This window comes from Daphnia pulicaria, chromosome 1 (genome assembly GCF_021234035.1).
Source record: "Daphnia pulicaria isolate SC F1-1A chromosome 1, SC_F0-13Bv2, whole genome shotgun sequence".
In the NCBI taxonomy this organism is placed as follows: domain Eukaryota; kingdom Metazoa; phylum Arthropoda; class Branchiopoda; order Diplostraca; family Daphniidae; genus Daphnia; species Daphnia pulicaria.
Genome location: NC_060913.1, coordinates 23,332,283 through 23,344,312, shown reverse-complemented (window position 1 = coordinate 23,344,312; position 12,030 = coordinate 23,332,283). Strand labels below are relative to the sequence as shown.

Here is a 12,030-nt window from a genome sequence, read left to right as displayed (position 1 = left end):
TTTGGATTTGAAGTCATTTTTTAAAATCGCTACCGATCGCTAAACATCATTCGGTCGATACTCGTGCTATTCTTTACATCAGAAAGATATTAGCCGACTGTGGGTTTGAACCATCAACGCGTAATCTTTTTTCAGTGATGTCACTCATCAATCGATGTGATCAAATCTGTTGGACTGTTTATCGGACCATTTTTAAGGTTTATTTTAAGGTTGTATTAATCGCCCGGCATGAGCAAAGCGGGAGAATTATTGTTCGAATGGTCGTTTCAATCAATCGATGTTTAATTAACAGATAAATAAAAAAAAGTGTAGTGGCTATAGCGTTTATAAACGGCGAAATAATACTTGGCATCATCATTATAAGTGCGATACTTTGAATTCTATCAGCTTTGAAATCCGAAGAATATATAAAAATATAACGTCACTCAGCCAGGTTTGAACCGTTACCATTACTGTCCTTAAGCAAGTACGCTATCCAGTACACCATTTGTCGATGTGTACAACTCGTAAAACACTTTTAAAATATTTATCATTGGCGAAAATTTTGAATTTTTTTTTTTTTTTTTATTATTTTGGGTATTTATTGCTACACTTTAATATTATTAATTCACGGTTGAGCGCACATGGGTACTACCCCATGGCCATGCCCGTGCTCCATTTTTTGGCCCGTAGACCGAGGCGGAATTTAGTTCCTCTTGGGTTTGAAAAGCTGGGAAAGAAAGGAATAGAAAGGAAAAAGGGATCCAAGAAGGTTTTCAGGGGTTGACTACGGAAGAATGGTATAAAGGATTAAGTCGTTTAACTGTGTAATGATGATGTGTTTACAAAAGGACTTCTTTGTAAACAATATTGACGGTGAATACTTTCTCTTTTTCCTCTTCAGTGGCTGTCAGGTGATTTCTCAAAAGCCGTCCTTGCTTTGCAGATTCAGCTATTTCGACTTTGACACCTGTGGGTTTTTTCCCCGATAAAAAAAACCAACAAAAATGTAAAACATACTAAAAACTAAAGTAAAATAAGTAAACAAAAATCTATAGAAAATATTTATGAACCTTCTTTCGATGTTGCACGTGAAAAAGCCACATACAGCTGACCGTGAGAAAAGACAGGCTCCGGGAGAAAAATGCCGACACGATCAAAAGTCTGGCCCTGTGACTTGGTGATGGTTATGGCAAATGCCAACAGCACAGGAAACTGGAGCCTCTTGAGTGTGACAGGAAGATCGGAATCGGTGGGCGACAGCGTCATTCGCGGGATGTAAACCGTGTGACCCTTGTTCTTGCCGGAAGCGATGTCTGCAACGATCAGATTTTCTCTGAGGGCCCTGATGATGAGACGGGTGCCATTGCAGAGACCCTTACGCGAATCAATGTTCTTGAGCAGAATGATGATGGCTCCCACTTTCAACTTGAGAACATGAGTGGGAATTCCGGACACATTAAAGGTGTTGAGAATCTCGGTTGGGTAATTGGCAATTTCTTCAGGATCGTCCGAATCAATCGTGTCGATGCTTTTGTACTGATGAACTATTCCAGGCATGTCTTTGATGATCTGATTGTTGATCCGTAGGCAGTCTTCGTTTTTCGGACAGAGAATGGCTCGACTGCAAATCTGCTGAGATACCTCTGGATCCAAAAGAAGAGAAGGAACACCAAAGACGTACTCAATCAAATTCCGTCCAAAGTCCAGAAACTCGGCAGGAATTTCGATGAGATCGGGATTGTTAAGTCTTGGATTCGTTGGCAGAGTACCGTTTCCAAGCTGAATAAGCCAGTCAGCGTAGTCTTGATTGCCGGCCACGGTACGCATATTCTGGGTTAGACGAAGATGACGAAACAGAGGCCACGTTGCGTTATTTCGGATTGTAGCTTCCACCACCTTCACCCTGTTTCCATGTCGGACGACTGGTAAACATTGACGAAAGTCACCACCAAGAAGAAGGACTTTTCCACCATGAGGTATATTTTTCTTTTCCAATTTTTGAAAGAGGAAATTAAAAGCGTCGAGAGCGTGATTTGTCTTCATTGTGGCTTCGTCGGAAATGATGAGAACGGCACTTAAAATCAAATTAGCGAGAGTGCTTCCATCTACAATTTTCGATCTGGTAACTTCGGTAATTGGAGGGTAGATCTTAAATTGGGAATGGTATGTTGAGCCGTCAATCAACAACGTAGAAGCGATGCCGGTAGAAGCGACGGCGATGACTGTCTTCCCTTGGCCTTGCAGTACGGTGATCAGAGTGTTGTACAAAAAGGTCTTGCCAGTACCTCCAGGACCATCCAAAAAATACTGATGGGGAACTGAGTTGTTGTTGTCGTTGATGGCAGCCATGACTTGATCATAGGCGGCTCGTTGACCTTCGTTCAATTGAGTAACCATCAGTTCACCCAATCGTCTCTTTTCTATCCGGGTAATTGCAGTATTCTCTTCGAGTTGAGCTTCAATAATTTGGCGAATAAGCTGAAAGTCAGGAACAGGCAAAGAGAGTTCTTCCATTGTTCTATTATGGAGAATCAACTTGTCTTGAATCCATTTCAAAGTCAAGTTTTTGGCGACTTCCGCATCGTGACCAGTTCGAATGAAATCTTCCATAAGGTGGGGCAGAGACCGATCAAAGAGATGAAGAGCGTCGGTAGGATTGCAAAAGAGGCAGACATCGACAAAGAGCTGTCTCAATCGCTCCGGCATTTCAAAGGCGGCGGCATCGTCCAAGGTCTTCTCCCAAACGCTGTCGTCCTCCAGCAAATTCAAAGCAGAAGCGGCTGATTTAAACGTCGGTAGAAGGACACCGTTGACCGTGCGGAGATCTTCAAAGCTGGTTGATCCTCTGACGTTGATGAGAAGCAAGCGAAGGCAGTATCGCTCAACTTGACGGACGCCCACGGTATATAAGCGGCCTATGATTTTGATATTTCTTCTTCGAGGTTTCCAATAATAACGTTCACCCGACCTAACGAAACAGAAATGATGGACAATTTCTCGGTAAAAATACTGTCTCGCTTCTTCATTATCCCGATTCAAGATGAACCAAGCAGTTAACGTCGTTTCTTTGGTCGCGGCATTGATGACTGCCTGTTCCTCGTTGCCCGGTTGGAAAAAGACGGACTGTTCAAGAGGCAGATGCACGGCTAGTCGGGTGATGGTATGAGAACGGTCGCTGAGAGGAAACTTGAAGATTCTATGGGCGGCTTCTGGCGCGCTGACGTAACGGGTGTCCGTAAAGGTGGAGATTTCGTCCCAAACAAAAACTTGCTCGTTTTCTTCTCCAGCCTGCTGATGCGTTCCAGTTTTCGATTCAATGTTGCTGCAGTCGTGACCTTTGTACACATACTTGAAGATGTACTTGACAGTAGTCATATTGGCGCAATACTCGATGTTGATGTGACAATCATATTTCAGTAGCAACCAAGGGTTATAAGGAACAACCCATCGGTTGTCCACTTCATAGTGAGTGTGCCCCCTTTTCAAACGATGTACAACACCAGTGTTTCTTCTTTTATACGTCGGATAGCCGTTGTCATTGATCATAGTCTCTTCGTTGAAGTCTTTGGGGAACTTTTTACTGCAGCCCTCTTCATCCATGCAGGGAGAATTTTTGTTGATGGCTCCACACGGACCGTGAATCATGTGAGCCATAACAGAGTCGTAAAGTCTTGGATAGAGTGTCTTGTCGGGAATTTCAGCACAGATGGTCTCATCCATATCCTCTGGTGTCGAAGGAGCGTCACGGCTGTCGACCCACACCAGCATGTGGCAATGAGGCAGTCCACGTTTCTGAAATTCGATGACTTCGATTCTGGCCGCGGCGAAACCCAATATTTGCTTTTTCTCGATGTCGTCGACCAACTCTTTCTTCTTCAAGTGGAATACTCTTGCGACCATATCGGGACGATCGGAAGCCGTCAAGTAGTTTGGGATATTAGCAACAATTTCCCTCCACTTGGGATTGCAGGTAAACGTCACAAAAAAAGTTGGTTTGCCAAATTTTCCACAAATTGCCATAGCGTCTTGGTAATTTTGTTTCATGGCTCGAGGACTGCCAATAAAAGACGAAGGGAGAATGTAGATATTGCCAACTGCCAAATTTGCTCTCTCTGCTCGATTGTTGATGTAATCCATCAGACCGCAGTAGCGCTCAACATGCAGCTCTTTCTGGTTTCGTCTGAGCCAATCTAGGCGATTCCCCTCGGTCTTGACGTAAGAATCGACAAAATACATCTGAGTGACGGGACCTCCAGCCAAAACGTTGTTGAAATCACCACGAACTGATATGCGCGAACTGTAGAATTCGGCTTGCGTCACTCTTGAGCGTGGGCCTCTGTTTCTGTTCGGTGGACGATCGTCGTTCTCCTCGTCCGCTTCTGGTTCTTGTTCTTCACCTTGCTCATTTTCAATCACAGCATTACCATCTTCTTCGGCCATTTCCTCACGAATTAAAACTCTGGGGTTGGGCCACAAGGGATCAATCTGCTCCTCTTCATCTTCTTCAACAATCATGGCCATTGCTGCCGCTTCATCTCTCTCTCTCCGTCTGGTGGTGGTATAAGGCATGTTGATATGCCAACCGTCGTCACCGTTCGGAAATAAAAGTGGGTAACACATCGGATCACACATAACCTTTTTTGTGTCAATCTGGATGAATCGTCGGCCTCTGACGGGAATGTAGAGATGGCCACGAATATCTCTGTAGGCTGGTGGTTCGCCGTCAGTGCTTTTAAAAACCACAGCAATTTCGTTGACCGTTGGACAGTTGTATCTTCGTTGGTCGACATTTCTTCTATCGCAAGTGATGATCATGCCGACAGTGTAGTGAGGAAGATTTTCAGCTTCACGTTGAACATATTCTTCTTCAAGAACCTGACGCATCATCTTGTAGGTCAAGGCGTAAGGATTCATTTCTCGAAGCATAGCGTCCAGCTCTTCCATCAAAGTTCTACAACAACCCGACATCATTTCGATATTCGCCCTGAAATCAGTAGCCTGCGCAGAATCCAAAAAATACAAATCAGAGTATCTGGGATTTGCCGTCTGACCGAGAGGAGTAGTTTGGTGGTAAATCTGACCATGGATGCGTACACAGGTCGGGCCGCGACCCGGCGGAGGTGAAAAATTAGCTCCCATAGAGGCGAAAGCATGGGCGCTGTTGTAATTTCGAATCTGCTTCATGAAATGTTTCGATTTCGGATGCCGGTTTTGCAAGAGGCTGGCCAATGGTTCTGGACACGGCTTAGCAGGTGGAATAATGACATTTCCCTTTGCGCAGCATTGCATGAACTTCTTGTCTTTCGGCATTTCTTTCGCGAAATGTTTGGCATCACATTCCGAGCAAATCTTGGTCAAATCTCCGCAGTCATGCAAGTGAACGCGGTCCTCTACCACAATTTCTTTGCAAGCCTGCCGATGAGTTCTTGGATTTCCACGTCGGTCGCGTTCAGTCATCAACTGCAAACGAAGAGCTTCTTCTTCTTCATTTTCAATTGGAATAATTTCGCCATGATCAAGTGCATCCCTAGCTCGCAATTCTTCGTTTTCTCGCTCCCGTTGGTCTTCAAGTTCTCGACGTAACTCCATTCGACACCGATTCTCTTCACGCCTCGCAGCAGCTTCTTCTTCATTCTCGGTCGCTCTGTAATCAGCCATGTACTCGGGATGATCAACGCGACCTTCCTGCTCATTTTCGTCGAACAGATTTATCTGGTGACGAAACCTAACAGAGATAGCGCGTTCTATTCTTTCTTCTGTGGTTTCCCTGCCGCGTAAATTTTCCTGGCGTGATGACTGATCCTGAAGTCGAGAAAGATTGCTTTCTTCATTTTCGATGTCGCGTAGATTTTCCTGGCGGACTAATTGATCATGAAGTCGTGCCGCATTTTCTGCTTCAATTTCTTGATTCCGAAGACATCTTTGCCGCAGAGACTGTTCGCGAAGCCTGGCTGATTTTTCGGCTTCCGATTCTTCGCTCCGCAGAGAACTTTGCCGCAGGGACTGTTCTTGTAACCTAGATGATTTCTCTGCTTCCGATTCCTCGTTCCGCAGAGCTTTTTGCCGTAATGACTGTTCCCGAAGTCGAGCCAATTTTTCTGCTTCAGATTCTTCGTGGCGCAGAGCCTTTTGCCTCAAGGTCTGATCGCGAAGCCTAGCTGATCTCTCCGCTTCAGATTCATCTTGCCGAAAAATTTTCATCCTCAATGCCTGGGATTGCAATCGAGCTCGTTGCTCTTCAGGAGTTTCTCTGTTGCCAACAGCTGCCTTTCCTGCCTGGTGTTGTTGTCTTGCTGGACGCTCTGCCACAGCATCATTGGCAAGAACAACCCTAGGGCGATCAGATGCTGGTCTCTGATGCATCGCTCGCAAGATAGATGCTGCCTCTTGTTGACGAAGGGCAGCTTGCCGCTCCGCCTCGGCCTGAACACGAGCACGATTTTCTTCTGCTTGAAGTAGGCGGGCTTGCCTCTCTTCCTCGACTTCCAACCGAATACGATTTTCTTCTTCCTGCCGATGAACTGCTTGCCGCTCCTCCTCGGCCAACAGTCGAGCACGATCATCTTCTTCAGTCTGTTCCTGCCTAAGGAGTTGCTGCCGGATTCGTTGATCGAGCAGCCTAGTTTGATGCTCAACATCCGTCTCGCTAGCACGGGCGACTCTTTTCCGGTCCGCATCTAACCTCTGCCTCAACGCTCTCTCGTCAGGTGCCTCTGCCTGACGGTCTTCTCTCGCCCTTTGCGCATTCAAATTTTTGGCAGCCTGATCTTCTTCGGGATTTAGCCGACGACGCTTCTCTTCACGGACGAACTTGGCCTTGTCCCTCTGAGCCGCCAATCTCAACTGTTTTGCCTCCGGGTCTTCGAGACTTCTTTTTTCCCTAGCCTTCCTATTTTTCTCATCCTTTTCCTCTCGTGTTAATTCGCGACGCGGTGGCATTTTCAAATCAGCAAAATAACCCCTAATTTATCAAAAAAAATTCGCTTCTATCAGTGGAGGGCTTTTTTGGAGGGCTTTTGGAGGGCTTTACACCGCAAAAATTTCAAAAAGCTTAAAACTAAACACAAATACGAACATAAGCCGTCGACACAACCGGTGCTCAATATCCCAGTGGTACAGCCCGGTTAAGGTTCACATCTGATAAACAAATACGCATCGCAGGTTAGCTCCTCTCCGGTTCTCGACTGTTCGTTACACAAAAGACATACCCCCAAAAATGGCAACAGTAATACAATTGTTTTCATTGGCGCTCAACTTGATGCTGACTTGATCGGGATTTCAATCGCAATTGTGACTGTTTGAAAGCCATAATGCTAACCGCTAAACCAAGACCAGCACAAATTGGCTGAAAACCGTCGGACACCACAACTATTAAGTCTTTAGCAGGCTAAGAAAAACATGCTACGGACTTTAAATTGATGGAATTCGGAAATTACTTTACTTGAGAAATGAGTGTTGTGATGCTGTAGGAAGAAGGAAGACATCTCGAAGTGGAAATAACCGGCGACTCGAATATTGTAGATCTCGCTGAAGAATGGCAAAAAAACAAACACATATTAGTATTAAAACACAAAAGCAACAAAATGCACCAAGTTCAGTGAAAGAAACACAGTTTTGAAATAAACGATTTATTTTTTTTTCACGGAATTAGTTTTGAACCATCGACCTCATTGTTTGAAATCCGCTACGCTAACCACAACACCATGGGCTGATGACAATTAAATTAAATTCGACGACAAAATTACCAGGAGCTGGCGATTTCTAGCAGTTGTTTTTTTTTAAGTAGGTGCAAGGCATAGCACATAGTTATCAATCAGACATTTATTCGAAACCCAAAAACATAATTGACTTAATCTACATTTGAAACCCCTAAGTACGGAAGCGAACGTACCACCGACGGATACCAAAGTATGGGAAATCAACAACCCAAAAATGATCTACAGAAGCTCAAATATACTTCATACCTTGAGTCTAGATTAAGATACATGATGAAACCGAAACACTGAAAACACAATCAATTCATAATTAATGACACACATAACCTATATGTACCCACACTTAACAAAGCTTTCAACATTGATGATAAAGAATATATCTAGAAATGGTATCGGAAAATCAGCTTACCTTACAATTCAAACCCAGAATTTACTCGTTGCCTTAAAGGAGGTCGTAAATACACCGCGAAATCGATGAATAAGGCACCAATCAAATGCTGAAATACAAAACAAAGCATGAATCAATAAGAGTTATTTCCTGAAACTGGACCATCCCAGCAGAAATTCTTATTCGCAGTCTTTTCATCACCAAACTTTTACTTTCCTGAGATTTTGCTAATGAAAAGACTGCGAATAAGAATAATTTCCTAAAACTGGGCCATCCCAGCAGAAATTCTTATTCGCAGTCTTTTCTTAAGCAAACTTTTACTTTGCTGAGATTTTGCTGATGAAAAGACTGCGAATAAGAATTATTTCCTAAAACTGGACCATACCAGCAAAAATTCTTATTCGCAGTCTTTTCTTCAGCTAACTTTTTTCACAAAGATTCTGCTAATGAAAAGACTGTGAATAAGAATAATTTCCCAAAACTGGACCAACCCAGCAGAAATTGTTATTCACAGTCTTTTCTTGAGCAAAATTTTACTTTACTGATATTTTGCTGATTAAAAGACTGAATACGAAAAAAAAACTAAAACTGTACCATGCCAGCAGAAATTCTTATTCGCAGTCTTTTCTTCAGCAGACTTCCACTTTCCTGAGATTTTGTGATGAAAAGACTGCGAATAAGAAATACAAAACAAAGCATGAATCACTAAGCCAAACCAGTTTAACATTCATTTTGCCCAATTTGTCTTGTTTTACAGTTTCATAATGCAAATTCTCACAATGAATGGAATTGAACCAATCTCACCTTTGACTTTTCAATATATATGGAACCAGCAAAGTTTTCAGTGTAATCAACAGTGAATAACAACAAAAACTGTAACACACAATATCTGACGTTTCGCCGTATTGTGAGATAAACAATGAAGTTGTCTGCTATAATTTTTTTTTATTGATTGGCGAACAAAAATATCTGTACAACATTTGTCTGGATCGGGTATCGAACCACCGACTTCATGATTACACGGCGAGCGTGCTAACCACAACACCAATACATATATAAGTCCGGTTACAAAATACGAATTTAAATAAACAACAGAAACAGTTTTCCGCGCAAATGGCGAAAATTCAAAATGAACTTCCAGCGAGAGACTTGAACGTGCGACTCAACGAATCACGGCGCCCACACAACCAAGTGTCCGCTGACAGATTATCTTCATTTATTTTGACTATCAACAGGTTTGAGAGAACTGTCATAAAAAGGATGGCATCTGATTTAAGAAAAGTTAAGATTAACCATAAACATAGGACACAGTATTTTTTTAAATATTAGCAAATAACTAACCAGCAGCAGAGATCACTGAACTGGCACGGCCAGTGTTCCCTTCAACTATTAACTATATGACTATCAACGTGGCCGAGAGAACTGTCACAGGATGAATGGCATATCTGATCTAAAAAATTTATGATTAATGATAAAAACATAACACAATGAAATACTCAAAGTATAACAAATAATTACCATCAGTTATCACTGAAACTGGTATGGCCAGTATTATCTTCATATGGCCAGTATTATCTTCATCTATTTGAATATCAACCCGGTATGAGAGAACTGTCACAGGATGGATGGCTATTGGTTTTAAGCTAAGATTAATCATGAACACAGTATATTCTAAAAGAAAGCAAATAATTACCTGCAGCAAGAGATCACTGAACTGGCACGGCCAGTATTCTCTTCTTCTATTTGACTATCAACTTGGTACGTTTGAAAGAACTGTCACATGACTAATGGCATCTAAATTAAGAAAAGTTAAGATTTACCATAAACACAGGACACAATATATTCGAAAAGAGTAGCAAATAATTACCTGCAGCAAGAGATCACTGAACTGGCACGGCCAGTATTCTCTTCTTCTATTTGACTATCAACTTGGTTTGAGAGAACTGTCACATGACGAATGGCATCTAATTTAAGAAAAGTTAAGATTAACCATAAACACAGGACACAATATATTCGAAAAGAGTAGCAAATAATTACCTGCAGCAAAAGATCACTGGACTGGCACAGCCAGTATTCTCTTCTTCTATTTGACTATCAACTTGGTTTGAGAGAACTGTCACATGACGAATGGCATCTAATTTAAGAAAAGTTAAGATTAACCATAAACACAGGACACAATATATTCGAAAAGAGTAGAAATAATTACCTGCAGCAAGAGATCACTGAACTGGCACGGCCAGTATTCTCTTCTTCTATTTGACTATCAACTTGGTTTGAGAGAACTGTCACATGACAAATGGCATATAATTTAAGAAAAGTTAAGATTAACCATAAACACAGGACACAAAATATTCGAAAAGAATAGCATATAAGTACCAGCAGCAGAGATCACTGAACTGGCATGGTTCTCTTAGACTATTTGGCTATCAACCTTGCTATCAACCTGGTTTGAGAGAACTGTCACAGGATGAATGGCATCTGATCTAAAAAAGTTATAATTAATGATTAACACAAAACACAATAAAATACTCAAAGTATAACAAATAATTACCATCAGGTATCACTGAACTGGTATGTCCAGTATTCTCTTGATCAGTTTCACTGTCCATAACATGGTCAGTTTGTTAAGCTTTACTAAAACATCTCTTTCGACTTCACAAAATAAAGCGTTCATTTAGGAACGGCTATGAGTACACCTGTTTCTTCGTAAAAACACGATTAGTTAAATTGAACTTTAATACGATGGTTCTTGTCGTCAACTTACTTAAGGAAAAAAAAATTCAAATAAAATTGCTGCCACTGCAGCCTGCAAGGATAAGCGGCTAAGCAAGGAGGAGCATGGACTACTTACTCTAGAGGACGGGAATCTTCGAGGTTTCCTATGTCGGCTGTGTAAATTTTTTTACATCAGCAGCAAAAAAAGCACAAAAAATTATTAGTCAACTTAATAAATGTTCCTATACTTGTAATTAATAGTTTGATAGATATTTGCAATTTCCTTACAGGAGAAAGGGAAGAAAGTCGTTTCACCGGTGCCACCTAGCGGCCAAGTCCCAGAAGCTCTTACAACTGAACACAACAAACGTTTCTAGAATAGCAGTCGACACTTTGTTTTGTTTTGGTAATAGCAGTCGACACTTTGTTTTGATTTGGTTATAGCAGTCGACACTTTGTTTTGTTGTGGTTATAGCAGTCGACACTTTGTTTTGTTTTGGTTAGCTTAAGACTTCTTAACAAAAACTTAAGTTGGTCGCTAGGGGGCACCGGTGAATCAACTCTCTTCCCGTTCCTCTAAGAATAAAACTTAAATATCTATTTCATTTCAAAGTTTCTCTAAAAACCATTTACACAATTGTCACCGCCTTTGAAAGCTCTATCGATTAATGTATTTTAAATATTTCCCGTGAAATTAAGCCAACTGACCCATCCCGACAAACTTTAACACGGCGAGATAGGGAAAAAGTGCTGCCAATAAGTAGTCGACAGGGTGAAACAATTAACAATCATGTTTCCAATTTCAGTAGGAAAAGGGCCGAGCAATCAAAGCTGTTATGCGTTAAATAATTATGGGTCAACAACGACGGCTCGCGTCTCGTCTCAACGCAATTTACTTGGGGTATGATGAGACGATCGCATATCAATCGGTGGTCCATTGGTTAAAGCGTTCGATAACCATGGAAGAGTACTCGGGTTCAATTCCCGAAAAATGTGACCATAAAATTCCATTAACTTCAAATTACAATTTGTTAAAAATGTCTCTTACACCGGGTTCAAACCTCGGACCTCTCACATGTTCAGCGAAAACGCTAACCACTTAACCATGAGCCGATGAGAACTGTCAGCATAGCAAGGGTTAAATCTGAAATAATGAGTCGAAGAAGGCTTGCGTCTCGTCTCTCACGGCGGCCGCATAGCTGACATGTGTGTGTGCCGAGTAACTCGAAG

At 42.0% G+C, this 12,030-nt stretch overlaps 1 protein-coding gene and 2 long non-coding RNA genes across 4 annotated transcripts; all 3 read right to left on the bottom strand.

Annotated features, from left to right (window-relative positions):
- Window positions 1-821: 821 nt before the first annotated feature.
- On the bottom strand, window positions 822-6,921 carry LOC124313183. Its single transcript, XM_046778008.1, has 2 exons — window positions 1,053-6,921; window positions 822-949 (listed from the first exon to the last, which is right to left on the bottom strand). The coding sequence occupies exons 1-2, from the start codon at window positions 6,919-6,921 to the stop codon at window positions 822-824; spliced, it is 5,997 nt and encodes a 1,998-aa protein (XP_046633964.1).
- Window positions 6,922-9,697: 2,776 nt separating this feature from the next.
- On the bottom strand, window positions 9,698-10,929 carry LOC124325583. 2 transcript variants are annotated; one of them, XR_006915430.1, is made up of 5 exons: window positions 10,850-10,929; window positions 10,637-10,781; window positions 10,462-10,568; window positions 9,779-9,879; window positions 9,698-9,714 (listed from the first exon to the last, which is right to left on the bottom strand). It is a non-coding gene; the product is annotated as an uncharacterized LOC124325583 (long non-coding RNA). The 2 variants fall into 2 exon arrangements; XR_006915431.1 differs by having other exon boundaries at window positions 10,637-10,787; window positions 10,850-10,922.
- On the bottom strand, window positions 9,988-10,311 carry LOC124325600. Its single transcript, XR_006915432.1, has 3 exons — window positions 10,292-10,311; window positions 10,123-10,219; window positions 9,988-10,049 (listed from the first exon to the last, which is right to left on the bottom strand). It is a non-coding gene; the product is annotated as an uncharacterized LOC124325600 (long non-coding RNA).
- Window positions 10,930-12,030: the final 1,101 nt, after the last annotated feature.